At 34.3% G+C, this 27,696-nt stretch overlaps 1 protein-coding gene across 1 annotated transcript in view; it reads right to left on the bottom strand.

The window, feature by feature from the left end:
- Positions 1 to 27,696, bottom strand: part of CNTLN (centlein) — a 169,139-nt gene that overhangs the window by 27,047 nt on the left and 114,396 nt on the right. The window contains 4 exon segments of the mRNA XM_054517974.1: positions 237 to 365; positions 1,956 to 2,082; positions 3,734 to 3,828; positions 7,101 to 7,265. Of these exon segments, the coding sequence (XP_054373949.1) occupies positions 237 to 365; positions 1,956 to 2,082; positions 3,734 to 3,828; positions 7,101 to 7,265 (516 nt within the window).

Here is a 27,696-nt window from a genome sequence, read left to right as displayed (position 1 = left end):
ACATATAGTATGTAATTTCATGGCAAAAAGTAATTTCATTTTCAGTCGTTATGTCCATGTTTCAGTATGTAAATTTCAGAAGTGTGACTGAATTACATCAGAGAAACAGATTACAATTATTCTGCTATTTTCCCCCTTTCTGTACTGAAAGTGAAAGCTGATGACCTTGCAACTTTTCATTTTAAAGTAAGGTATGAAAAAGTTCTACAGTGGAGCCATCAAAACTCTAATTATACCTTTTTCTCCAAATCATCTTTGGCTTTGTGATACATCTGCTCATACTGAGACTTCTATTTCATAGCTACATTAAACCTTTGTTTCATTGAGTCAATGGAAGCTTTTTTGTCATCAGCCAGTGCCTTCGCCTGAAATAATGAAAGGCCAAGAGCACTGACTATCAAGATAGGAAACTTCAAAATTTGAATAAAATCAGAGCTAAGCATACCTATATCACATAAAAATATACAACTATATTAGTGAAGTATCTTTTTCTGAAATTGCAGACTTTAATAAATCTCTACTGTTTATCAAGTAGAGATCAGTTCACACACAACCTTGTTACATAAAGTTTTGACTGGCATTAAATATGAAGAAAAGCTGAGAGCTGTTTGTTCATACGTATTTTAGACCCACAGTACTTGTAAAAGGGAGTAAACTACAATTTTCACTAATTTCTTTTGTCAGAGAGAAACACATAAATTCAAACTCAGCTGAGAAAAGAATTGTCTATATGTTAATAGTCTGTAAAGCCTCTTAGATAATGAATAACTAATGCAAACACTGATTGGGGGTAAAAATGAAAAAAACCAATGCTCCTTAAAATCGTTCAGCTTTCCTACAGTGCTAATCACAAAGTTTTCCTGACAATATTGAGTAACAGGGAATTTCTTTGATCTTTTGCTGAAGATAATGTAAAATTTATCAAGCTGATTTTCCACATGGAATAATCAAAATAATGTATGGAATATGATTCTTTGGAAATGAAGTGCTTCGAATACTCAAAGCACAGCACTAAACCACATTATTTCATTCTAAATCTTTTATCCAAAATCAAAACCAGGTATTTTTCTCATGTCATACCTTAGATCCCTTGCTTACTTAACATTCTCATTTTCTGGCTGTGGACTTCTTAATAACACCTTATCTTTAGCATGGAGGGTTATACATTAGCTCTCTTTGGAGCTGAAAATGCTGTATGACTGCAAGCAGGAATAGCGCTTGTGTCACTCAACAAGCACTTGCATTCTAGGCAAACAAAAGCAAACTGGACAGTTGTTCATTTCTATTTTGGGGTCATAAGCTGCATAACCTGATAGACAACCAAATATCAAGATCTTCTCTTGCCATTGAAGGCTAAAGTGCAGCGCATCAGTTGGATAACAGAAATATGCTAAGTCATATACAAATTCTCTTACCTTCAGTGAAATCATCCTAAAATTTTGCAGGAGAAAATAATTTGCTATAGAAGTCAAGCACTACCTACACAGTTAGAATTACTTGAGATAAGAACTGTGAATCATTCATAACACTGAAGTAGAAAATAGATTAACATATTAAAACATTTAACTACTATAGCCAGGAGAGATGCATGGACTTCATTAGCATATGTCATGTAAAATCACCCTTGTTTCAGGTCTACTATATTTTATGAACTTACAGTGCATAAAACTAAATCCCACTACTTACAGCATATCCTTGCAACTGTGTGTTCTGAATACTTTAATATTTAATTACACCTATAACAAAGATAAATTAAATTATGCTGAATCCATTCAAGCTATCACCATATACTGATTTCATACAAATTATAGTGGAGGGAATTACACCCTTCAATTAACTGTATGTTCTTTGCTTTAAGCAATATATTGATTTAATATGTATAGTATGTTGAAACAACTTCTGTAAATCCACCAGCTTCTGTGTTTCTGAAACTAGGAATAGCAAGAAAGAAGCACCTTTCTCTCAAGACTTTCCAGTATTTGATTCGAGGTTTTCTCATTTTCTTGATTTGCTTTTAGGCAAGACCTTAAGTCTTCTATCAAGTGTCTTTTCATAGTAACGTCCCTCTCCAACTCAGATATTCTGCAGAGGAAGAAGTTGGACTGCATATCACTGCTAGAAAATTTGGTTAATATGCAACTAAAAGGTATAAAGGCAGTAGACAATCTATCATACCTGTAGCATTACAGTACTTTCAAAAATGAAAGCTGATGCAGTTCTTGCAATTTACTTGGTTCTCAAGTACTAAACCCAGTTTCAGTTTCTTATTAACAGATCTTTTTCTAAATATGCAATATATTTGTGATTTGATTTTTGCTTGTCTGAACTGAAATCACAATAATACTGAAACTATTATCAAAAAAAGGAAAAACAAACCTGCTGTGCCCACAAAATTCAATTAATTAAATTCCTTTGATGTCTCAATCATTCAAACACTATTTTTTGCAATATTATTTTCAAAAGAAAGTGAAATGGGGAAGACTCCTTTCCTCCAACTGAGTAATACATGGAAATAGTTGAAAAATCCCTATCCCTGTGTGTCAGATGAGATAAAATGCAAAATCTAGAAACAACATCAGCTTTTGTCAGAAACTTCCTGTAAAACCTGCAAAAATCTCATGTACTAAAAAGTAATCTTTGTTCAGTGAGAAAATTATGCCTTATAGAATGCTTCCACCATTATAACACAAATTAATATTTTAAATATAAACATAAGCAATACCTGAATATGTCCAGATATCTGGATTTTTTTCCAATGAAAGCAAAATGAATGGCAGTATATTCAGGAATACAACACTCTTAATACAATGTCAATATTGTATTTTTAAAAAACCCAGGAATACAATGCATCTAAAAATTTCTTTGATCTATTTCACCTTTATACTCTTACTGCTATTTCAGTTATTATATTTTACTGCTTATAAAAAAACAATATCTATTTTATAAAGAAAGCATGCTACCCAAGAACTATTTTAAATTTGAAATCTTACAGTGGAAAAATTCACTTTGAAACATAAAATAAACCAATCTACAATGTAATAATTTTTAGGGCTCTCTATTTTTTAAATGAACTATTTTCAGATAAAAAACTGCATTCTTTCTTCAATTAAAAAATCAGAAGGGTTAGAGGAGTTAAAACCTTGGGCAGATAAGAAATTCAGGTACACACAGCTTTTTTTATATTTGAGATGGTAATATAATTGAAGAACAGCATCATATCAGTTACAGTAGGTAGAATAAAAATATCAATTGCATATTTGATAATTTTTGAATTTCAAAATGAATAATAGACCTGAATCAATTCAAATAGAAACAAATACAACTGTGCTTTTGAACTTTTTTATGAATATAAGACTAGCTATTTAATCTTATTTAAGCATCTGAACCTTGACATGTCTCTTAGCCCCTAGGCAAAGAATTACTGAATCTGAAAGACTGTGTTTAACAGCGCTGAGGAATTCATTTCGACTCGCACCAAGGATAAAATAGCCTGAGTTCCGACTTAAGGTATTCTTACTGCCATACAGATACTGTACCTAGCTGCATCAGTTTATGAAAACCGCAATTTAAGCATAAACTGTTCCAGTTTCAAAAACGTCCCTGTAACAGTATGCAAGACTGCAGTAAAAAGAACACGTCGCTCTCCTAAGAGCCGAGGAACAGTTGACGCTGTAGCAATTTTGCAGCTGCCACTGGGTGGCACCAGACACAATGGATAGAAGAGGCACCATACTTCGCTTGCAGCTCCCGAATCCATTCTTTTTCCTGGACTTGTTTTTTCAGTGACTTAATGGTGGTCGATTGCTTAGCGATCTCAGTGTTCGAATTCTATATTGAAAAAACATTAAAATACAAATAGAGCAGACCGAATTTGATCACAGTCAACAGTAAATTTTGGAAAAAATTATCTGAGTAAATTTCCATATATTTTATGAAGATTCTTAGAAATTAGCTGGTATAAAAGGAGTGTTCTTACTTCCTAGAAACACTTCAGCTGAACTACATTCCTTGGAAAATTTGATGAAAATCAGTACATTTCCATTGTTCTAATAATGTATGGCTACTAGATGTTCTCTGGGACACTTGCAAGCACCAATCAGGACTGCATTTTCTCTTGCATAGCACGGTTAGAATAAAATGTAACAGAAGAGAAGTAGAACTGGATCTTCACTTGAACTATATCTTTGTACGTACAGTTCTACAGCACAAGTAATTACATCTTTAGAGAAAGAATGTCCAGTAATGCCTTTCATTTTAGGTATTAAGAAATACAAGACTATTTACAAGAGTGGTTGCTTTTATGTCTCCTGAAATTCAAAGCACAAGACAAAGACATTTCCATTTGTCTGTACTAACACAAATTCTACATTTCACTAACAACTAGGTATGATCCTAATTTTCAGGCACATGTCATTCCAATGAAGGACATTTATACAGTTGTTGGCCATTCCTCATTTGTATATAATAAGAAAAAAAGTGCTTCTATTCCTCCAGGCTATTACACATATCATCTACCCAAGATCTAAATGCAGAAAAACGGAATCATTCTACAGGAAAAAAATAAAAAAAAGAAATTTACCAAAAAAAAAAAATTTACCAAGTAGCCATCTTAGCAATCTGACCATATGCATTGAATGCCATTGCTGACATGGCAGCTCAAGCACACCACATAGAGATATTTCAGAACTCCAAAAGGTGTTGCCAAAAGACACATGTTAAGCATATGTACCAAGTATGTATCTGCCTATATGTATACAGATTTAGCCACCATACTATAGCTTTTTACTCACTATGTATGAACAATAAGCAAACAGATCAGACATGCTGTAAACAATGATACTTCAGGAGAATTTTTCTGCTCAGTGCAGACTTGTAATGCCTATTAACATTAATGGGAGTATTGCACATAACTCTGTGCACCTCAAGGGGAGTATATATTCTTGTGTGCATAGTTAGATGTAAAATATTGTTCTTAATAACTTGTCTAGTCTATTTACTATTATTATAATGTGAGGTATAACCAGAAACTTGTTAAAATGTTGTATGCTAGCAGAATATTCCTGAGTTTCCTGAGACCTGTTTGTGGAGCTTGAGTTCCATTAGCGTAAAGTAGAGCACCCAGTTACGTGCTTTCCACACCAGACACGAACTTGAGTACTTAGGTGGGCCTCTGCACACATTCAGAGGCAAAGACATATGCTTATGGTATTTTGCTTCTGAACTCACCACCCACACTTAACACATTTCCTCCTGTTGGCAAAGATACAAGGAGTCAATACATACAATGTAAACAAGCACTGCAAAGACAGCACTAAGGAAAAAAAAAATAACCAGCAAGGCCAGGTACTTGGACATTTTGAGCTATAATGAAAGCTTTTGCTGCTTAGACATTCAGATATTCAGGAGAATAACTATGTGTCTCATCTTTAAGTCAGCTAGAAAGCCTGGAACAATAATTGAAAACCCTTTGTCAAATTCTTCAGCTAAGAAATGACTTGCAGGACTTAAACTAGCTTTAAATAAAGTTAAGAATTTCAGAAACTTGATTTAAGTAGTTTTTGAGCTCTTAATATTCAAAACTCTCATCCAATTCAGAAAACAGTGAATTTACTCTACTACATACATTTGGGGTCACAGACTATCTCCATCCTAAATATAGTTTTGCATACATGATTTATTTTTTCATTAAAAATTTAATATCTTTAAGAAGGAATTAAAAGTCATGCTGTATTTTTGATATCAGATTTATATATGCTTGCTAAATATTTCCTCTGCTGCAGAAACAAAAAAACCTTTGATTTTTCAGCAATTTATTTTGCAGTCCACATTTGGCAGACAAATAGAGTAGGCTTCTAGCATGGGTGTTATTCTTAAACTGTTTTAAAAAATAAACCGCATTTTTTTATTTTTCCTACCTGCATAGATCAATTGACTGCTAGGTTTCTGGATAATGAAGATATTCATCTAAAAGGTACAACCCTAATTAACAGCAACAGAATCAGATTATTTAATCCCAAAACTAAAAACAATACTCAAGGAGACAGTGTGTATGGTTTTAAGACCTCTTTCTCATAATTAAAGCAGATCAATTTATGTGCCTTTTCATGGCTACTCCCTGCTGGCCTCATCTCTTTATCAATGTGACCTACCTTTACTAATCCCTGAATTTAGATGTTATGTATCCAGTGTCCAATAGCCACGATCTGTAATACCATGATTACCATCAACAGCTCAGAGGTCTGAGCATTACCCACACCTCCTGTGCTAGCACAGCTAATCCAGCATTTAGAGTCAGCTACGTTGACCATGTAACAGAGCCTTTTCTCCTAGCTGATCCTTTGGCAGACTTCTTGCTACTGTTGAGTTTCTTCTAGCAGCACGAAGCTGCACCATTTTGACCTTTTCTCTTTCCTCTACTATTTAACAGAAAACAATTGGAAAAAAAAAAAAACCCTTGAAGACATACTGTTGCAAATATATTTCCTCCAGTGAGAAGAGAAGAAGAATTAATGTGTTTGAGACAGGCCACCTGCTGAGAAAGCTTTCAGAACAACACAGTCGAGTCTCTGCATCATTCACATGCAACAAAATCACCCAAGACTGAAAAGTGAAATCATCAATCAGTCAGTATTTTCCTAGCAGCTAATCTACACAAATACAAAATAATTAAAAGTCTCTCTGAAGACAAAGACAACACTGACACACACACAACACTGCTGCCCCATTACCTCAAATTCTTTGCTCCACTTTCACATACAGCTATTGCTTTTCTCCTTCTTAGATGAAGAAAGGAATCAACTGAATTCTCATCAAACCAATTTCACAGCCCCTTCCAACAAGAGCTACTTAATCATTCTGTGAAAACCCACCAAGGCTCCTATTTGGCCTATTTGATCTGCAGAAATTGTTTTAGAACTTTTAGTTCTGTCTATGAATACATTTCTACTTACCATCAAAGGCAATCTAACACCTAAGCTGCTAATCATTGGCTATGATATACGAATGATAGGCATATGGGAGTATAGGTATGCCTGCTTGACCCAGTTATGAACTACTGCTCATACAAATTATCCTCAGCACTAGATAATCTGTTCTGTCACCTTTAGTTTGCACTGCAGCTGTTTCATCTCTAAATCAGTGTTCTTTGAAGGAGCTGGTGTGGCTTCACTCTTGCTAGCAGTTTGAGGCAGATGTTCTCTCAACTTTAACTTTCCTTGTAGACCTTCCTTCTCCTGTTGCCACTTGGCCATGCTGGAGGTCAAAATCTGTTTTACAAAGAGAATAAACAATCACAATTTCATCCTAAAAACATTTCTGCTTGATTGTATGAGATGCGTCTCCAGTTCAGCGTTCAAGAGGAATGCAATTGTATATATCACATATATATAATTACATTGCATAGCTGTTGGTTGAATTCTCTAGTACAGGCAAAGATCAAATCTGGCAGAAAAAAGAAATCTACTACCACTGGAAACAAGCAATTATTTTAAAATTATAGGCAAAATAATTCAATTTTGATTGAATATGTTGCAGTTTCAACTTCAACAAACAAAAATTATCATACGAAATTGTAACAGCAGCTACTGTTGAAACATGTTTACCTAGAGCCTTCCTGGAATTCAGCAATTATTTCTACACAGAATATGAATACCATGGTGTTGTAGATACCAATGTGAATTAAGGGTAGTTAAAAGTCAAATCTGTTATAATGGTGACCACTGAAAGCTCACTTCAATTGCTGTGTTGACAACTGCTATAAAGCATACACGCTTCTCTTGGCTTTTGTTTTGATATTTGTAGGGCTTGTAGAGGTTAAATCAAAGTGGACCAGCTGCACTAACTATCTCCTGGTTGGCTGGTCTTTACCTATGTGTTATTTCATCCCTTTCAATATATGCACCACAGCCAGAGAACTGCACATTCCATAACCTTGACTCTAGGGCTGAAGTACTTAAGTGGTAAAAGACAAGCTGGAGCAGGACAGGATAACAGATGTTAGTTGTTTATTCCACTGGGTAGGTCTTACCACCCTATACTGCAGCCAAAATGCTTCTCACTTAGCAACATAAATGCTAAGTCCAATTAGCAGACGAGCCTTGTTAGGGATTTAGTTCAAATAAATATCATGCAAACAAACTCTCAGTCTTGTTGCACTTGACCGACAACCAACAAGACTTACTCAATCTTTGTACCAGTATATTTCACATTACTCCTTTCAGAAGTAATGTTTTAAATAATTGCTTTAATTTAAATAATATTGAATGTTGTTCTGGAAAAAGGGGAACAGAAATAATCTTCATGCTAGTGATTAACTTTCACAAAAGTGTAGTCAGCTGAAAGCCAACGGCCTAACAGCTCTCTGCTCCTTACAAGGGTTATTAAAATGCTATCTTATTATTCCATGTAAGACTGTAATACAGTAGCTTAACATAAGAAACAATTGTACAAAGTGGTATGGAAATACCTCAAAATGCAAAAAAAGCCCCTTATTTTGTGAAGAATCCTGATCAGAAGCATGAGAAGATACATGACAGCTTGAAATAACTGTGTGCCTGATTAGATGCGGATGCCAAATGAAATATCTAACCATAAATCAAAAAAAAAATAAACATAAAAAAACCCCAAAACCCCCAAACCCCCCCCCCAAAAAACCACTCCTAAAAGCAAATTTAAAAATCCACAAAAAAAGGTGAAAGTTAAGTATTCTATTCTCAAGCAGTTTATTATTTAATTTACAAATTAGATTTTATACAGCTTGATATCATTAGGAAAAAAAATCATATACATGTGTTTATAAAAACATACACTCACATGACTATAATCTGAAGATCATATATACAGATAAAAGAGAGTCACAGTAATTCCCATTATGAATGAGAAAAGAATGCTTGTATATTTTGCATTAGCCTAAAAAAATATCATCAGTACAAGGAAAATTCATCTGGTATTTAAAGCTAAAAATCTAACACTATTTATTTCATATTTACCAAGCGCACTTATTAAAGTCAGTGGTCATTTTACATATGTATCCGAGCTAAGTACTGTTCTTAGTAAAGGAGTTAATGTTTCCATTCCCGTCTGTGTCTGTTGTCATTATTAAACAAGAGAGCAATATTGTATTTTCTAATTGACTATTCCTTAATCTGATATTCTCATAATTACTACATTTGCAGAGTAAAAGACAAAATATGGACCATTTCAATAAGAAAAACCAGCAGTAATACAGAAGGACATAGTATAGAAAAATATGAAGATTATGTTAATTTGTCCAGTATAACCAATATTTCTACATGCAGAATTTCATGATTCAGTGTCTCTATAATAAATTATTCATAAAAAGAAAAGAAAAAAATCATAGCTAGATCAATATCTCTGTTCAAAATTAGAAATGCCCGTATCTGCCCAAGATAGCTCACAACATGAATTGCACCGGCTACATTCTCAAAAATTATAGCAAATACATTCAAAAAGAAAAGGTCTTCATGGGACAGGTACTAAAGATGACAGTTGGTTAGAGAAACTACTTAAGGAAGTAGAAAAAAAGATTTTAAAAAAAGAATCTACATGAATGCAGAAACAGCATAAGAACTATGGATGGAGTGAAGGTAGCATATGATGTACAAGGGCCCAACTCGCAAAAGCAGACAGGCATGCAATTGCAATCAGACATTTCACATAACTTGTCTTTTAATACTGCTGTAGATTTTGTAAATGTACTACAGGACTGATAATTCTACTGCATTACTCTTTAATTTTAACTATTTATCTATTGAACAGTTATGAGAAAATCCTATGTAAATCCATGTGGGATGTAAAAAACAGACTCCCCCTGCCCTATCAAGAGATTTATGCCCAAAAGATATTCCTTGCATTTACTTAAGAAACAAGTTCATTACCCTAGCATTCTTCACCACTGCCTATACTTTAGGTCAAGTTTTAAATTATTTTTTAATTTTTCAGACACAACAAAAGTTTTGTGCATGTGCTACCACGGACACAAATCCTGAATGACAGAGAAAAAAGAATTTACTCCAGGGGAAGAGGTCACCAGGATGAAAGGTAGAAGAATCTTCAACATCAGCTAGACCAGATGTTGGTAAAGGCAGCCTACTGCTGTTCCTCTATGATGTAGCGGCCTTTGTCTGCTGCACCTCCTCCAGAGTGTTTTTGGCTTAACAGATGTTTATAGGTTCAATATTTTAACATCCATCTATCTTAATCTCCTTGCTCCTGGTATACCCATGACACTCTGTACTGCTGTTCACAAAGGAGTAAGTGATGAAAACTCAGTTTCTATGTAGTCAGTATAAAACTTCCAGTGACTCAGCAAGGCTGTTCACTATAAACTCTCTGCTCACAGCTGTGTGGAAGGCCCAATGGTTCAACACAGGAAGTTCCTGCTATGGCCTCTTGCTCCCTGGCATCACAATCACTCCATAAGGGGCTTTGGGCTCATTTTACAGAAGTCACTATTCAACTGCAACTGGCATGTATGAATATAACATTTCCGTTGGAAGGAGCTGATACTGTATTGCTACTGAAGGCACACAATCCCCCACATTTATATTTGCAAAATATATTATATAAAAATTATAAACCAGGATGTAAATCAGGCATTCTTGATGCGCTTTTTGAGCAGTGACATAATCATATCTTACTACTCATTTTGTAAACTAAAGCTAATATACTTCGATGTGTAAAATCCCATTTTCTGCAAAGCTTCCCTAAAATCCTGGCAGATGCAAACACTGCTATGTCAATAAAAAACCTGAAGTTAACACTCACTTTTCTCCTAAGAAACCTTCCTACAGTAGATAATAGAATACATTTGCCATATGCATAGCTCCTATACAAAGTTCTGTCAGAATTTAATACTGCTTCTATAAATGTTTTAAATAGAACACCATTTTTGCACAGTTTCTGCTTGATCATGAAAAACATACAAAATAAGCAGTACTTGTTGTACACGTAAAACATAACAGAACTTTTCAATCATGCTTGCAAGCAGAGAGCTACGTATTTATGATTTTACTCATTCTCTCAAATATTATTATAACATCATGATAAACCTATTTACAATATCCAATTTATTGTGTCAATCCCACTACTCCTGAAACAAAAATCTTCCTCTGCCTAATGGGTCATAGGAAAAAAAGGTGAAAATTAATAAAGATGGTATGTAGCTATCTGAAAAGATATATACCAGACTAAAAAGCTATGGTGAATACTTAATGTGATCATATAGAAAAAAGGCAAATAACTTCAAATCCTCGATCAAGTTCTTTTCATGCAAGTGCTGTAAGTGGTTGATTACTTAGTATTCTAGACATGAAGACAAAATATCAAACAGAAGTCTCTGGTGACTTAATATCCCATCCCTAAATTGAAACAAAGACCCCCCCAAAAGCAAGACAAACTTCTTATAAAATGTAGAACTTTTTTGTCATTTGTCCTTCTGAAATTTTGGTAAAATCTACCAAATCATTTAGTAGTATTTTTTTTCAGTCAAATGCAGTTATCAGGAGCTGACTATTCCACAAAATGTCAAATAAATGAAGGTAATATAGAGGACTTTTTGCCAGTGCTTTAGCTAGTTGTTAGACTTCAGTAGCCTTTAGAGACCATTAAGTACCCTTTGGCTAATTGGCCAATGGTAGATTAATCCTCTTTTTATTCCAGCAGCACTATTTTAACACCCTTTGCACTCTGTCAGTGTAGTATCTGAATGACAAAATAATATTGTGCATGAATAATAAGCAGAAAAGTTAAATTAACATTTCATGTTTCACATGCCATACCTATGTGTCAGGGAAAAGAACCCTCTTTTAAAGCCACTGACATTCAACTTTTTTAAACAATCTCATGTTGACACCTTACTGAAGTGAATCTTCCTAATTACTGCTAATTGCCTATCAAGCAAAAAAAAAAATCTTTCCTTGAAGTGCAGTTGTCTGGTATAGATGAACACAGCTCCAAAGCGCATAGTAAAGACAGGCATGACACTTGAGGTGTGCTACATTATTATGAGGTCATACTAAATATGGTTTGCAGTGAACAAAGCAGCTTTTAAGGATGTTTAAGGTACTAAAAATGTCAATCTCTCATGAAGTGTTTAAATTAGTTCCCCGAAGAAAAGTACAGACATTAACCAGCAGATAAGAGGTAAATTTCTCATCTCAGGTATTTTACTAAAGAAAAACATTTGGCCTATTATAGTGGTAACACAATTGCAGTTCATCTGCTTTATAACAGCAATATTTACATTGGAATCGCCCTTTCACATATAGAAATTATAAATTCAGCTGTTATTGGAAAAACATTTGTAATCCCTAACAAGAACTCCTAGACTCAAAGATTTTGAGTGTCTTCTTAAAACATGTACTATTACTGATCAATCATCACTTATAAAGGGCTATTTGCTAACACTTCATAAACAAAGGTTTTACACGTAATTTTAGTTCAGGTACTTACAGCTGATCTATAGCTAAATTTATTTATAACTTATAAAACCTAGCACTGCAACAGCAACTTATTAAATAATACAAAAAGAAAATCAACAGAATCAGTCCAGACAGGTCCTTTTTAAATTTTCATTTGTTTTTCTTTTTTTCTAAAAACTAATAATATCACAAAGATCAAGAGCAGAAAACGTAACTATATTTTAGAGAAACATAAACTGTCATATATAAATGAATTGGAGTTCTCCAAGAAATTAATTCCAATGAATTCTCTGAGAAATTAACTGCTCCTCTAACAAGAGACAAGTCTGAGTACAGAACTGTGCAACCAATACATTTTTTAAAAAAATTAGGGAAAATAAGAAAAAAACTTAGTAATAATACAAATTGTATTTTTTAAGATGATGAAACTGCTTCTGATATATGTCATCTGTATAGTGATCATACCCATTCAAAGATAAAGGTTTTGTCCTGCAGCAATTCTAATTTAGCCTTCATTTTCTATCACTTCAATTTCATGTCTCTGTACAAGTAAACATTCCTGTATCCCATGTCTAATTTCTGTACATATTAAGAACACTATCTTGCTTTCATACTAAAGCAGATGCTGCACTCCATCTGTCCTTGCAGATTTCAAGGGAATATAAGGACTATTAACTATTTATTTAACAGTACTTCCACAAGTAGTTTCATAATGATCAATTATATGATCACAACTGTATGATTTAATTTTCGTTGCGATTGATTTTCCAATATGGAGATGAAAACTGACAAAATATACAGATGTGCAGGACATTGTCTGAAAGGCCTTAATAGTTAAACAGAAAAACTACAGAACTTGAAGAAAACAATATTTAATAAAAATAAAAATAGTCAGTGTTTCAGTATATACTATATTTGAACTTATTCGAAGGTTTAATATCTGCTAGACACAACCCAGTTCATTATAACATTTTACTACAAATAAATTAAAAATGAAAATATAACTGGAGACATTTCATGATACTTTGTCCCATTTGAAAATATCTGAGTATTACAGCAAGCCAGATGTGAAGATATGGCTGAAGTTCAAAACCAATGTTTTCATGTTTCCAGCATTGCTATTTGAATAAATACTAATAAATACTAGTATTCCAACACCTAACATGTTGTGCACATCGAGTAATGCTATATACAGGGAAAGACTTCCAGCTGATGCATAAAATTTTCTCCAAGACTTGCATGGTTTTATACTTACTAGGGAATTTTCAATATAAAAGATCCATGTGATCTTTTGTAGTTAGGACCAGGTTTTACTGCATGGGTTTTTTTTTAAAACTAGACAGCATTTATCTGATTTCCACCAAACATGAGAGTTGGGGCAAACTCATAAAGATTGAATTTTTCATCTAGGGTCAGGGATAGTGCTTGCCATATTCCCCTTGCTTAATCTTAGCACATCTAAGCACTGCAAATGAACTGCTTGCATGAGAGCCAGTCAGGGAATTTCACAATCCCTACAACTCATTACAAATTTAACAGCAGCAATACTAAGTATTCATATGTTTCAGATAACACATACAAATATGCTGCACTAAAACTCATTGGGGGAAAAAATTAATAATGCTTCCATCTGGTTTCTGTATAACTCACATAAAATAGAGAGAAACCAAAATGAAAATGCTATTTTAAAGACTGTGTTTAAACTTTCTTTTGATTTACCCACTTAGTTCCAAAGCATATAGCTTTATATCTTTAGAAATGAAAGTTATTTTTAAGAGAATATATAAGAGGGAAAAAACAAAAACAAAAACAAAAGAACTGAAAGAATGGTGAAATATTAATTTAACTTCTCCTCATTTCCATGTGTTTTAGAGAGTGAGCCATTTTCTACTGAAATATTTCTGCATCTCTAATGTAAGTGGGCAGGAAATCTGTACTTGTAGGGAAAGCTGTTCCCTCTCCCATATTACTCTTTATATATTATTTTTCTTTACTCAAATTTCAGATTTTCAACTGTTAAAGACCATTCTCTTTCAACATACTTTGAGAAAGTGATGTAAATATTTAAAAATAAAAATTACTAACATGTAAGTAGGCTATAGGCATTCTCAGAAGTTTGGTTGCAATATTCAAGGAACAAAATGTAAAAAGATAGCTCTATGCTTAATTTTGTTCAATTATTTAAGTATCTCATTTTTAGCCACTTCAGATATTAATATTAATAAAAGCAGAAAAATGTCCTCAGAAGGTCTTCTCATTTGTTTTTATGCAGATAGCTGAGTAAAAACAAAACATTTTAAATATAAATTGTATTAACAAACTTAGGTAATGGAGAAGTTCTATATTCTCATAGAGAATGAGAAACATAGAAATAAACAACAAAGAATTGTAGGAAAAAAACTATTAAGTATCTGGAAGGAATTTTTCTAATCACATAAAGGTGATGTTATACAAATATTTATTTATTATTTACATTTTTATAAAAGTAAACAAAGACATTGCTAACCTCTTCTGAGAAGTATGAGAAAGCTGATGACAAACATCATGGGGAGGATGCAAAGACAGGAATATTCTTCAAAATAATGAACTGCATTTAAAAATTATCATGAAAATGTACTTCATATAAATTAAATTAGTATTTCATCCCTGGATTCTTGTAAATGAACCCCCACAGTCTTATCTTTAATTCGTAATTTATATTATCATCAGAACCCTCGCTAAAATTACAGGCATAAATGAACAGTTTAGGGTAAAATATTCTTTATATTACTATATTATTTATATACTATTTAATATCTGAAGAGACCATCACATGAAAAAGCCATGTTTTCAGTCTAATGCATAAAGTGAAATATACTTTCTTCTATCATGATTATCATCAACATTATGACTCACTTGGGGAGTTTATTATTTTCCCATACATGAACAGTTTGAGGACAACACTGCAATTCTAAATCCCAGCATGAACAAGACCTACAGCTACTCAGTAGTTCCCTCACTCTCTTCTGCTGGTTTTACCAACATAAGAGTATAGACAAAATGACCCATTTTGTGTACACAATACCCTAAAGAGCACAGGATTACCTTTCAACTCAAAAATAAAGAGAAGACTGTGTACAGTTCAGCCACCAAAGAGCAGATGCTTTCCCAGTGCCTGAGAATCTCGTGAGATGTGCTGTAGCTATGGTTAGTCATAGTCTCCACTACTGAGAAAGGAACTGAAGATCTTGGCACATTACGCAGCAGAAGTAGAATGGAGTGATGCACAGTAAACCTGAGCATGATACAAGCCATGGGAACAGTCCATGACTACCTCACTAATTCCAAATTAAGCCTTAGGAGAGCAAATCAGACCATACAAAAAATACAAAGAAAGGATAAATACTCTTCTACCTCCTCTAGCAGTTACGGAGTTATGTGAGGTTCAGGCATTTCAGGCAAACCAGCACCTAGTCAAAACTACAAAATTCTCCCCTTGAATTACAAGGACAGAAAGAGTGTCTGACTTTGGTAGGGATGCCATAGAATCCTGGGAACCAGCACTCATTCTCTACAACAATGGGGAGTCTAAGCCAGAGAATAATTAAGACAATCCCAAAGAGGAAACACTGTAGATATGTATTTTTAAAAAGGAATCTCAGGTAGTTCTCTTGTCTCAGAGGCGCTCTTGTTGCAATGTTTTTTTTCTATTGTTGTAGAAGATGTCTTAGCTCTTGATTCCCATTCCTTTATGCCTAGAAAGTCTAAAAATTCCCCCCAAACAAAATAAAGCAACCAACCAAAAAGTCAACCAACCAACCAACCAACCAACCAACCAAAACAACAACAACAACAAATGACAAAAAAAAAAAAACGAAACAAAAAAAAACTTTAAGAAAGTTCATGCATAATCCTTGGTAAAGTGATAAGAATGGCTTGTATTCCTGGCTATGGAGGTATGTCTCAAAATTTCTCCCTGTAGTGGAAGGGAATAGCCAGGACAACAGAGCACCAGCATTACCTTTGAACACATAAGCTTAGAGAACTGTGAGAATAAGAAATTTGAGTAAGATGCAAGCTCCAATAAAAATGCCAATTCCCTTCGTGCAAAACAATCTAGACAAAGAAATTTCACTGTATGACAGGTAAAATAATAAGGTCAAACAGGAAACTGGTGCTTTTCAGATCTATCAGCACAGAACTGGTGAAGATTCCTCTTCTGAAATCCAAAGGAGTCCAAAAGAACACTTGTTCTTGAAGGACAAGATGTGGGACCTGTTACTGGTCCTTCTTTCTGATCACTGATAAAATCTTACTAGAAACCAGAGAGTAATAAAATGCATGGAGGAAAAGGAGGACTTGGAGTCCAAGAAGAGTTTTCAAGGACTAGCTTCTAGTTCAAGATCCAGTTCGAGCTTCTAGAGTTCAAACTCTTCTCTATTAAGGTATCTTTCCTGTGCTAGTTATCTTTTAAAAAGACCTTCCATTTTGAGAATGGGGACAAAAAAATTATTTGCTAAATAAGAAATACTTTAAGATGTCAAGAATCCATTAAACATAGCATATGTACCACACAGTATAAGGAAAATATTAATGAAAATTTTTGTTTAAATGTAGAGAAGATTCTCCTGGCAGCCATCTTCAGTGTCCTCAGAGAGAAAATGTGCATTATATAGAAGTGGTCTTTTTTTGGAAAATTAAATCCATTCTTTTGAAAGGATATGGAAGCAAAAACAGATCACTAATTTTAAATGGTCCTTTATCCATGGAAAGGTGGATGTTACACTTCTTCAGTCTTTTACTATTAATCTGTTATTATTTTTAGATTTTATTAACAACAGACCTTCAACCTTTCCTCATTCTTGTTATGCTTTATACTTAGCAAAGTTCTTGTTCCTTTCTTCCAACATATGATTTGTGTGTGGTGTCAAACCAAGGTGCAATATTACACAGAGTACCTTGACATTGCTGAGTAGAAAAGGAAATGTCCTCTGTGAAACTCTCTGTAAAAAAATAATGCCTGACAAGCTAGCAATGGCTCTGCTATGAAGAGCAGTAATTTGACAAGCTGGTGGCCCTCATGCTATGAAGTACCTTTGTGACCCTAAGAAACACAGTATTTGTTCAGCCTGTGTGGATCTTTGCAAAATCAACACACATATCTGCAAGACAAAATAAATCCCACAAACCAAAACAAAACCCAAAACAAACAAAAAAGCCACAACCCAATCCCAAACCCAACCAACGACTATTTTGCCTTTTCCTACAACTTGCTGAGTTTTACTTTATGCTGGATTTCACATGTGGTAATCTTGTAAAGGGAGGGATAACATGTAAAAATTAAGGCTTCATTTATGCATGTATTTTTCATGACCAACAGCAGCAACTCTCTCCCCTCTAGGTTTACTGTTTACATACAAATGCTGGAAAATATTTGAAAAAGTAGATAGCAAGAACATTTCTGTGGTCATTCCCAAGTGCCGTTTCAATTAAATTCCAATTTTGTCCCTTGGGATTCAAACTACAGAAATTATTTTTGAAAAATAAAAAAAAATTCCTGCCAGCTTTGGAAAAAAATTCCCAAGACAGCCAACTCAGAACTTTAGTTCAACAAAACTTCTTTTTTCTTACCTAATAACTGATTTTTAAATTAAATACAAGAAGACTTTAAAAAATATTTTAATGTTTAAAATTGAAAAAAAGGTTATAATTTTTTTTGTCATGGTGTGGTGGTTTGACAGGAAGTGTGTTTTTTGAGATGCTGTGTTTTGGGCCAATAGATATTCAGACTTTCATATTGGCATTTAACCTGGCCATTGGGACATGGACACGCCTCTGAGAACACAGGGTTAAAAGCAGAGCTCTCCCCTGGGAGGGCCCTCTTGGGTTTCCGGCGGGAAAGAGTTCGGGTCTCTGCCCCGGCCCAGCTGCTGGCTGGGCAGGGGGAGGGGAAAGCCATGAGGCCGAGAGAGGTAGGCCTGAGCCCGGGGGTGGAAGGGTGGAAGAGAGAGAGAGAGAGAGACCGGGAGCCATCGGGCAGCCCCCCCTGAGAGACACAGAGAGAGAGAGAGAGAGAGAGAGAGAGAGAGAGAGAGAGAGAGAGACGGTGCCCGAGACTGTAACCTTGAAAGTGGATAAACATGGGCCTGTGCCGGCAGCACGGCTGGGACGGAGAAGAGGGGGGGTTCAGCCGGCCACTTGTAGGAGCTTTTAACCCCTTTTTGGAGAATGAGAACTTTACAGATCATTGACCTCTCCTGGAAGAGAGAGTGGAAGATGAGGAAGGAAATGTGCAAGTGTGAGAGAGGTCTGGGCGAGCGAGAGATAGTGGAAGAATAGAGAAGAATCCTAGTGGGAAGAGATGATGGAGTGGCTTTTGCTGGACCCTTTTTGTACAGCCATGGACAGACCCATGTTCTTTGTGACACAGAGACTGCATTCTAGGGGGAGGCAATGGCCACAGAACCAAGAGGGTTCAGTGTTGGTGCCCCTCGGCCCCAGGGGGTGAAAATATGGGGGGGACAGGTGTCCCAAAGGAGAGATTGTGGGGACAGGTGTCCCAAAGGAGAGACTGTGCCTTTTTTGGATCGAGACAGAGCATCCTTAAAAAAAGACAACCCTAGAAGCAGCTCTGGTCTGTGTTCAGTAGTGAGAGCACTGGACATGAAAGGAAGAGGTCACGACGGCAGATGTACTCCGGGCGGTGCCACGAGTGACACAGAAACACACGAGGCTTCGACTGTGTTTCCAGGGGAAGCCCATGGTACAAGAAGGACTCCTCTCCTCTTGATGAACTGAGGATTGATTGTCTAAAAGGTGGTGCTGGACCGAGAGTTGGTGATTTGAGGAATAGATGTATTGTGTTGGAAATTTGGTAGGGGGAGGAGGAAATGCATTTGTGAGGTTTTCATTTTCCCTGTGTGTGTGTTCCTTTTTATTTGTAGTTGTAGAGTAGTTAATAAAGTTCTGTTTTCTTTTCTTTCCTAAGTAGGAGCCTGCTTTGCTTATTCCTGCTCACATCTCACAGCAGTTACCAGGGAGAGGGTATCTTCATGGGGGCACTGGCATTGTGCCAGTGTCAAACCATGACACATGGCTAACTTTAAAATTGTTACTATTATAACCACTTCGGAAAGAAAAAATGTAAACTAAGAATTACAGTTTTCTGTGTCTTTTTTATACCTGAAAACAATTCTTTAAACTGAAACACCATCTATAAGGAGGTCTGGAAAAGTGACAAATAGAGGAATAGTACATGGAAGTTTGGGGTTTTGTTACATCCCTTAGTTTTCAGTATTTTTTAAATAATCTGCTTCTGATACTAGCAAAAATGTGCAGCCATTCTCAATCGTATTTATAAAGAAAGAAAATATGTAATTATCAATATTATGACAGTTTTACTTGTAGAGACTGTCACACACCCTTTCTGACCACTATTACTTAATGAGATCTTACTGACAAACATGAATTGCCACAAATCTCTACATTCAAAATAAAGCAAGGAAAGTTAAATTCCTTTAGAAAATCTAAGGCGAGTTTCCTACTTGCAGCTGTACAGGAATCATCCACTTGCTACAAAGAAAACAAAAATTACACACTTGCAATGCTTGGATCACTTTCACTGACTTGAAATCTTGTTCTCCCAAGCAACTTAAAAACCTGAGAAAACCAGCAGTATTGTCTACACTGTACAGGGTGTTCCCAGTGATAATCATACTTTCTTCAACACCTAATACAAAACACAGACATTGTTTTAACAAATACCACTTGGCTGACCTAGAAGAGAGGATGAAGGAATAAGAAAGTCACGTCCAATTCCTCATGGATTTTCATCTTGAATCCTGGATTTTGCACAGTTTACCTTACGAACATGATCCGAGTGACATTTCACAAATTCCTGGATAAATGTTGCTACACTCTGCCAGCAGAGAGACTGGCTGTGTCATGCACAGATCAATAATAGCACTATGTTTCATCAGCCTCAAAATCAAAAGTGCTTCATCTGGCAAAAGCCATGGCCCTTGAGGATCTGACATATATAAAGTGAATACTGTGCACACGATGTCTACTACAAAAGCTGCTAGTGTAAAGACAAGTCTAGAGACACACACTACAGTATATGGAAATAGGAAAATATGTGCTTGTATATATAAAGTTTTTAACTCCTATTTATGAAGAATGTCATAAATAACACAAACCAGCAGCCGAATAACACCAATGAAACTGAACTTTTATGATGCCTGACAGAAATATAAAAAATGCAGGAAAACCCAATATTCACAGTCCTTGGAGGAATTCTCAAGAAAATAAAAGGATATTTTGAACTGTACACAGTAGTATCTATGACAGTGGGCTGCAATAAAATGCACACTAAGCTATATATAATGACTTCTGATCAAAATTATGTTAATTAAAAATATGCTTTTATCTTCTTCAGAGTAACTACGCAAAATAGAAGTCTTGAGACTGTCAGTCATCAACCTGTAGTTTCACTCCCCAATATAGGCCTTCCTAAAATAACAACAGAAATTTATGCCTCCTATCACTTAGGCTTCCTCATATCTTAGTCTTTTGGTGACAGAGATTGTAAAGTTTTCAAATAAGTGCAGCATAAGCAGCAGGGTGCAGATTTTTAATTGAAATTACTTTTTATTAGAATGCATCTCCCTCATTTTTCTCATAGGAAATTTAGTCTTTTTTTTTTTCCTGCCAAAGTTTATATTGCAAACAATACTTTGGGAAGTAAGTATTTTTACTGTTTTGAAGTCAAACCTTTAACAAACTATCTCAGCTTGAGGACTTTATCAAGATTTAGACTAAAAAAAAAATTAAAATTAGACTGTCTCTATGCCCCCAGTGAAAATGGAAAGCTTTTTCTTTAGAAAATATCATGACTACCTCACTAAAAATGTATTTTCTTATGCTCAATCCTCCTGGTAAAATCAGAAGTATATATTAAAAAAATCATAATTTATCTTTCCTTTTCTGCATTTTCCTTTACCAACTTACATACTACCTACATCAAATACTTTAACCTTCACTCAGCTCTGCAATCAGCAAAATTTAAAGGGTTTTACAGGACTAACATAATCCTATATTCTGTGTATATTACAAAAAAAGCCATTTTTTTTCTCTGCGTATCTTCTGCTTAAGACTGATGATCTTTAAATGTTCCTCTTGCACACCATGGAATGGTCATTTCCTTTAGGTTACTTCATTTTAATATCCACCTTCCCTGTGCCGTGACTTTTTGTATGTGTATGTCTTCAGTCATGATGGCTTTAATTTAATGCTAAAATGGCTCTCAGAATTTCTCTTCCTTATAACCTGATGTTTTATCACTATTGTAGCAGTCTTGCTTGGCTTCAGGGAGATTCTTAAAAACAAGTGGTTTGACTATCTTAAATTTATCGTCCATGTTTACATCTCTTTTCTGCAGCACTAAACTCATTTTAGCATTAATTTAAAAAATACTGGTGCCCACCTGAGCTCAATGACATAAACTCACTTCCATCATTGCTTCAGGTGAGCAGTGTTATTGAAGTTGAGAATTTACCTTCCTGTTTATACTTCCCATTTATTAAGCTTTTGCCATCAAACAAATATCTCTCTGTTACTTTTTCATGCATCCTACAGACCCAACATTTTTTCTATTCCTTTAACAAAAAATCTGCCTACAGCCAACCACAAGCAGCTGATTTCTCTCCAATTCTTCCTTTTTAGATTAGTTGGCCAATATCATTGCAGTTGTCTGACTCCAACTGGCAAGAGTCAATTACAGTCACTTAAAAATTACAGATCTCATATCTGCTATGTTTCTATCTTTGCTATTTTTTTAATGTTTCTTTATTAGACTGATGACTCTATAGGATTTCTTTTTCTCAGACATTTAAACTTGAGTTACCTGCTAACCTGCTCTCTGAAAACCTCACATTTGTTCTCTGGAACAACATACTTTCAAATCCTTCCTATAAGTCTTGAAGTGCTTTTAAAATTAATTTAATTTGGATTCTGTGTATTAGAACTATACACATTATTCTAAGACCAGTCAAATTATGCCAGTCCAAGAAAACATATTCTTTCCATTCCTCTTATACAGACTCCAGTTCATACATTTGAGGACTGTGTTTTTTAAATTGGCAATTTAAATTTTTTAAAATGGCAATGGGAGTTCATGCTCAGCATTACCTCCTAGGACTCTAATTTTTCTTTAGAGTCCCTGGTTCCCAAGAGATAGCCATTCAGCCTCACTCAATGTGAAACTTGAGCAGTATATTGGTTTTCATTATGATGTAATGATTTGTTCATTAAAAACACAGTGAGATCATAACAATCCACACTCTTCAATCAGACTCTGGTGGATGATTAAAAGCTTAAGAGTAGTTGTCAGTGACTGAAGGTATCCTATTGCACTGGCTTGGATTTTTTATGCTGTCACTAATTTTTAAAAAATGATTGCAAGATTTTACTTCTAAAACAAACAGCAAAAAGACGGTCATTTATTTCATAGTATATCCAGATAAAATAGATATGTAAGGTGTAAACCATTATCCTGGTGAAACTAATAATGCTATCATTGATGTGAGTGATAAACTGAAAAATTAATTTCATGGTATGTGAGATTCTGAGCTAGTGAAAATGATTAAGGGGTACTTATATGCATCAATTTAACCTTAAGGCATGACTTGAGACATTGAGTCTCCATTGTGTTCCATGTAGCAATGCTTAGCTCAAGTCCAAATTCTATGTAAAAGCAAGTATGGTGGATACAGCTTTTTAAATTTGATTTCATATTTACACTTCAATAAGCAATGACTGTTGCACAGAGGCACAAAACAAAAATGAATGAATCTGCTTATAAAACTTCTGAAACTTTCAAGTCATAGAGCTACTACTGTAAACCCTATTCATCCAACTCCTTAGAAAATGCAACTCTTCCAATAAAGAACTGTCTGTCACCAATTCCCCTAGTCCATGTATATACCTTGCTAACCATACTAAGCACTCTCCTCCACCAATCTTCTGTTCTGTACCTTTACATTGAGAAAAATTTATTTCACAAATTAGGACAGGAGCAAAGGAAAGGAGAAGTAACATAGAGGAGTCCATTGGAGAGTGCAGGAAAATCAGCTCACTGATGTTCACAATACAAAATTATCTCCCCAGTTTCTCATGAGTCTTGAAAACTTTTCTTAAGAACATAGTTGGGAAAACATTTATTTAGGCTGAGAAAAAGAGTGACTGTTAGGTAAAAATCCATCACAAAAACCAGGAAGAGAACTGGAAGTTCCAAGGGAGGATATATGGCTGACGGAAACCCAAAGCACCTACTTTTGCATGTCGTTTCACATTCTATCAGAATACTAAATCAGAGAATATCAACAAAAATTTGTAGCTACATCCCCTGTTGTTGCTCCTTCTCCAAAGTTTGAAAACAAAAAGGAATCCCTCACTATAGAGAGATGTATATGCAAGATTAGAGACAATAAAACTTAATTTTACCAGGATAAGTAGGGTATATTGAAATTTCCTTTAACTCTGGAAATAAGCACATGCATAAAAGGTTTAGTAAAATCATTTCCATAGTTAATAGCAGTAGTTATTAATGAATAATTAATGGACTGGTCTGGTGAGTAAACCTAAGAGTACTGGTCCAACTGCAACACAAACAGGTTTTCTGTGACAATCTCTTAGAAAATAGAATCTGCCAGATCTGAAATGTAATCTCTTGGCAACATATGAATAATTATTCCCAAATCAATGACCTTCTTTGCTTGAGATTTATTGGTGAATAAATATCCTCTGACAAAACCATATATTATCTGTAGGACTTTACATAGTAGAGAAGGTTCAAGAATCCAGTGCAGCTTTATGCTTAACTTTAATTACTAAGCAGATCACAGTGAATTCAATAAAACACTCATGTGAACACAGAAGGAAATCCTATTATGATAGTATATGTTGAGTTTTTCCAGGTCTCAAGATGTATCTTATTTGAGAATTTTTTTACAAAAAGAAATGCAAATTGAGTTCTGTTTTGGTTCAGGGTATTTTTTCCAATAGTAAGATTAAGAGCAAATGCAAAGGAAAGTTTGATCAAATCACAGGAAAGGTGAATTAAAAAAGCTCATATCACATGAAATTAATAACATAAAAGTTACAGGATATCTTCTGTATCATCTATATAATCTAAATGTCTGTTCCATTACTATATAGATATATTAGCTATAGTTACAGAAATGTGTACAACCTTACAACATCTGTAATATTACAATAACATGCTAATTCTTTTGATGCAGGTTCTTTCTTCTAATATAGAAAAATGCTTCTTAGCATATGCTGATGTGGCAGTAACTTTATACAAAGTTTATTTCTATTAATTACTATTTTTGATTAATTTAGTCTTCCAAATTTCAGTAATTCAAAAACTTTCAATAAATTTTTATCATTCAGATCTTCTACAGATATAATTAAAATTATCTAATGTACATAATGAGAAATATCTTTTTATGCTACCAGAGAAAGAAGAAAATCCAAAACTCAGCTTAGAAGAGGTGACACTAAAATGCAGAATCTTTCATGAACTTAATAAAAATACACAAATTCTCTGGAGTACATCCATGTAAGAGACTTCAAATATATAAAACCAGGACATTTATAGAAGTGTTTTGACATGAAATAACTGGATAGGTTTACAACCATTTCTAACTGGACTACATTTATCTAGAAAACCCAAAAAACTCTGTCCAAGTAATTACACATTTGCTGGAATGAACAATACATGAGGAAATTGCAAAAGCAGTTTCAGCTACTGCAGGAGAATGACAAATAAAATTTCATTTATAATTTCAAATTTATTCCTAAAATTTACTTTAAGGAAACAAGCATACATAAATCATTTTATATATATATATATATATATATATATATATATATATATATATATATATATATATATATATATATTTATATATATATATATATATTTATACATATATTTATATATTTATATTTATATATATGTATATATAAAATATAATACTTATATTAAGTGTGATAATGCATCTTTAAAGAGTGAAAAAAACTTCAATGAAAACCAGAATTTAAGTGACATCTTTGCATAAAATAATACTTCAGTCAATAATTTTCAATGCATCTAAATTTATCATAAATTTCTTCTTTGTTTGAGTGCAACCAAAGAATACTAAATTAGCAGATTTACTTTTATTTGGGTACATAAGAGAAGTGAAGCTGTGATGCTGGTTTTGCAGATGCAACACCGAACTCTGGCCTATGCTTTGATACACTGAGCAATAAAAAGTAGTCAAGAGAATATGTAAAGTAAGCCACAACCTTTAAAGAATAAAAAAGCTTCCTTTAGCACTTTACTTTTCTACTTTTCATGCTCATACCTTTCTATCCTTGAGATAATCTACTAGATAAACAAACTAAGATCTCAGGGGAAAAGAGTTCCCTTAAAATTCAAAGAAAAGTGAAAATCAAATAGCTAAAATAAAGTCTGGATGTGTATTTAAAATGCAGCCAAAAAAAAAAAATGTGTAGTGTGGCTCAGATTTAAAATATGCTTCTAAAAAAAATTAAAAGCACCTTCCCAGTTCAGCAAAAGCATAGCAGTATATCTGCAGGAAGGCATCTGAAAAAAACTTTACTGAAACCTTCACATTATCCTCTTCAAAGAATGTGTCAGCATTTGACCAGTCGATTTGTTATTATTCTGAGATTCAGTTTTGCTGAAGTAGACTTACACAGGCACTATGCAATTGCCCACAGTATTCTGTAAAGAAATGCAGCTTTCCTATGACATCATCTGAGAAACACTGGAAGTGCAAAAATATGGTACATTTGAGCAGCGGACATTTGAATAGCCTTCACATGAATAAGAGAAGCGCTAGTGACTTAAACTACTTATGGTTTTAATTTCTTTTTCAATATAATTTTTATGGATTTTTGCCACAAGAATGACACTGCATAAAACTAATTATGATTACTGTGTTGTATGCAATAAAAACCCTCTTTTTATAAGTACTGAATGATAGAAATGAGTAGAGGGAACACTAAACCTTAGAGAAAAGATCCTGAATTTCCCCAACAATTTCTTTTAAATGCTTTTCTTAGAAACTAAGAAAACAATAAATACCATGGCTTCCACATTTAGTATCTGCTCCAGCTGTGATTTCTATACACCAATAACAAAATGTAACTACTGTACTTCTTGTACAGATGGTCTTGACTCAGTGTTAATGTAAATCCTTGGAGAATGCAAGTGTTGATTCTCACATGTGCAGTCACTTCACAGCCATTTTTTTAAAATATGCAAGGAATTGCTTTTGCAGAAATCAAACAAAGCCAGATATCTATATTACTGCAAAGCATTTATAAGGCCAAACAAAACCAGAACTTAAATCCAGAATTCTGAACTCTTAAGAGCAGACAAATATACACTACATACATGCTTGGGTGGATTTTCAAGAAAAATACACAAAACCATGCACGTATATGTTGTGAAAACCAGCAGATACTAGAGAGTCCTTAGGTTGCATGAACTGTAAAATCTGTCTCAAAATGAACATCTGGAATATTTAAATCTTAAATCTAGAGTTGATCTTCTAGAGTCCCTGGGGATTAAAATGAAGGACTGACTGCAGAAACATCTGTCCTTGTCTGCTAAAGCATTTATTCTCTTCGATAAATTCAGGCAAAATGGCATCTTGTCCAAGCCATGATGTTAATGTTAACAGTCGCTAGACAGCTAAACTTACCTTAGCCTAGGACCAAAAGTTCACTATTAATGTAAGCTTACCCAGAACTTTATGGTTATGGCAGTTAACTGTAGATGCTTATTTTTGGATATTAGTAATTTTGGCACTCTTGAAGTATTTAAGATTTTCTCCAAATCTAGAGATTGTATCAGTATTTTTTTCCATGGTTTGACTGCTTGTTTTTTACCTTCTACCTCTCAAGAAAATTCTAAAATCTAAAGTAACAAAAGTATCAACAAGAAAACCTTAAAAAACATTATTTCCCTTGCAGTATCTTAAAACTTCACTTCTAGATAGCATTTCTTACAAAAAAAAAAAAACACCAAAAACCAACTCATACAAGTCCCCCACACAAGTGTGCTTTAGAACCATTAGATCTGTCTGAATCAGGGCTCTCTCTCTAAAACATGAGTGTACCCTGCAGTGACTGTGTAGGCTCTTTACCTCCTTAATTTTCACTTGGCAAGTAGCCCAAGCCTCTGCTTTAAATATCCCAC

Source organism: Molothrus ater, chromosome Z (genome assembly GCF_012460135.2).
Source record: "Molothrus ater isolate BHLD 08-10-18 breed brown headed cowbird chromosome Z, BPBGC_Mater_1.1, whole genome shotgun sequence".
In the NCBI taxonomy this organism is placed as follows: domain Eukaryota; kingdom Metazoa; phylum Chordata; class Aves; order Passeriformes; family Icteridae; genus Molothrus; species Molothrus ater.
The sequence above is the reverse complement of the archived record's forward strand: the minus strand, read 5'-3'. Positions and strand labels throughout refer to the sequence as shown.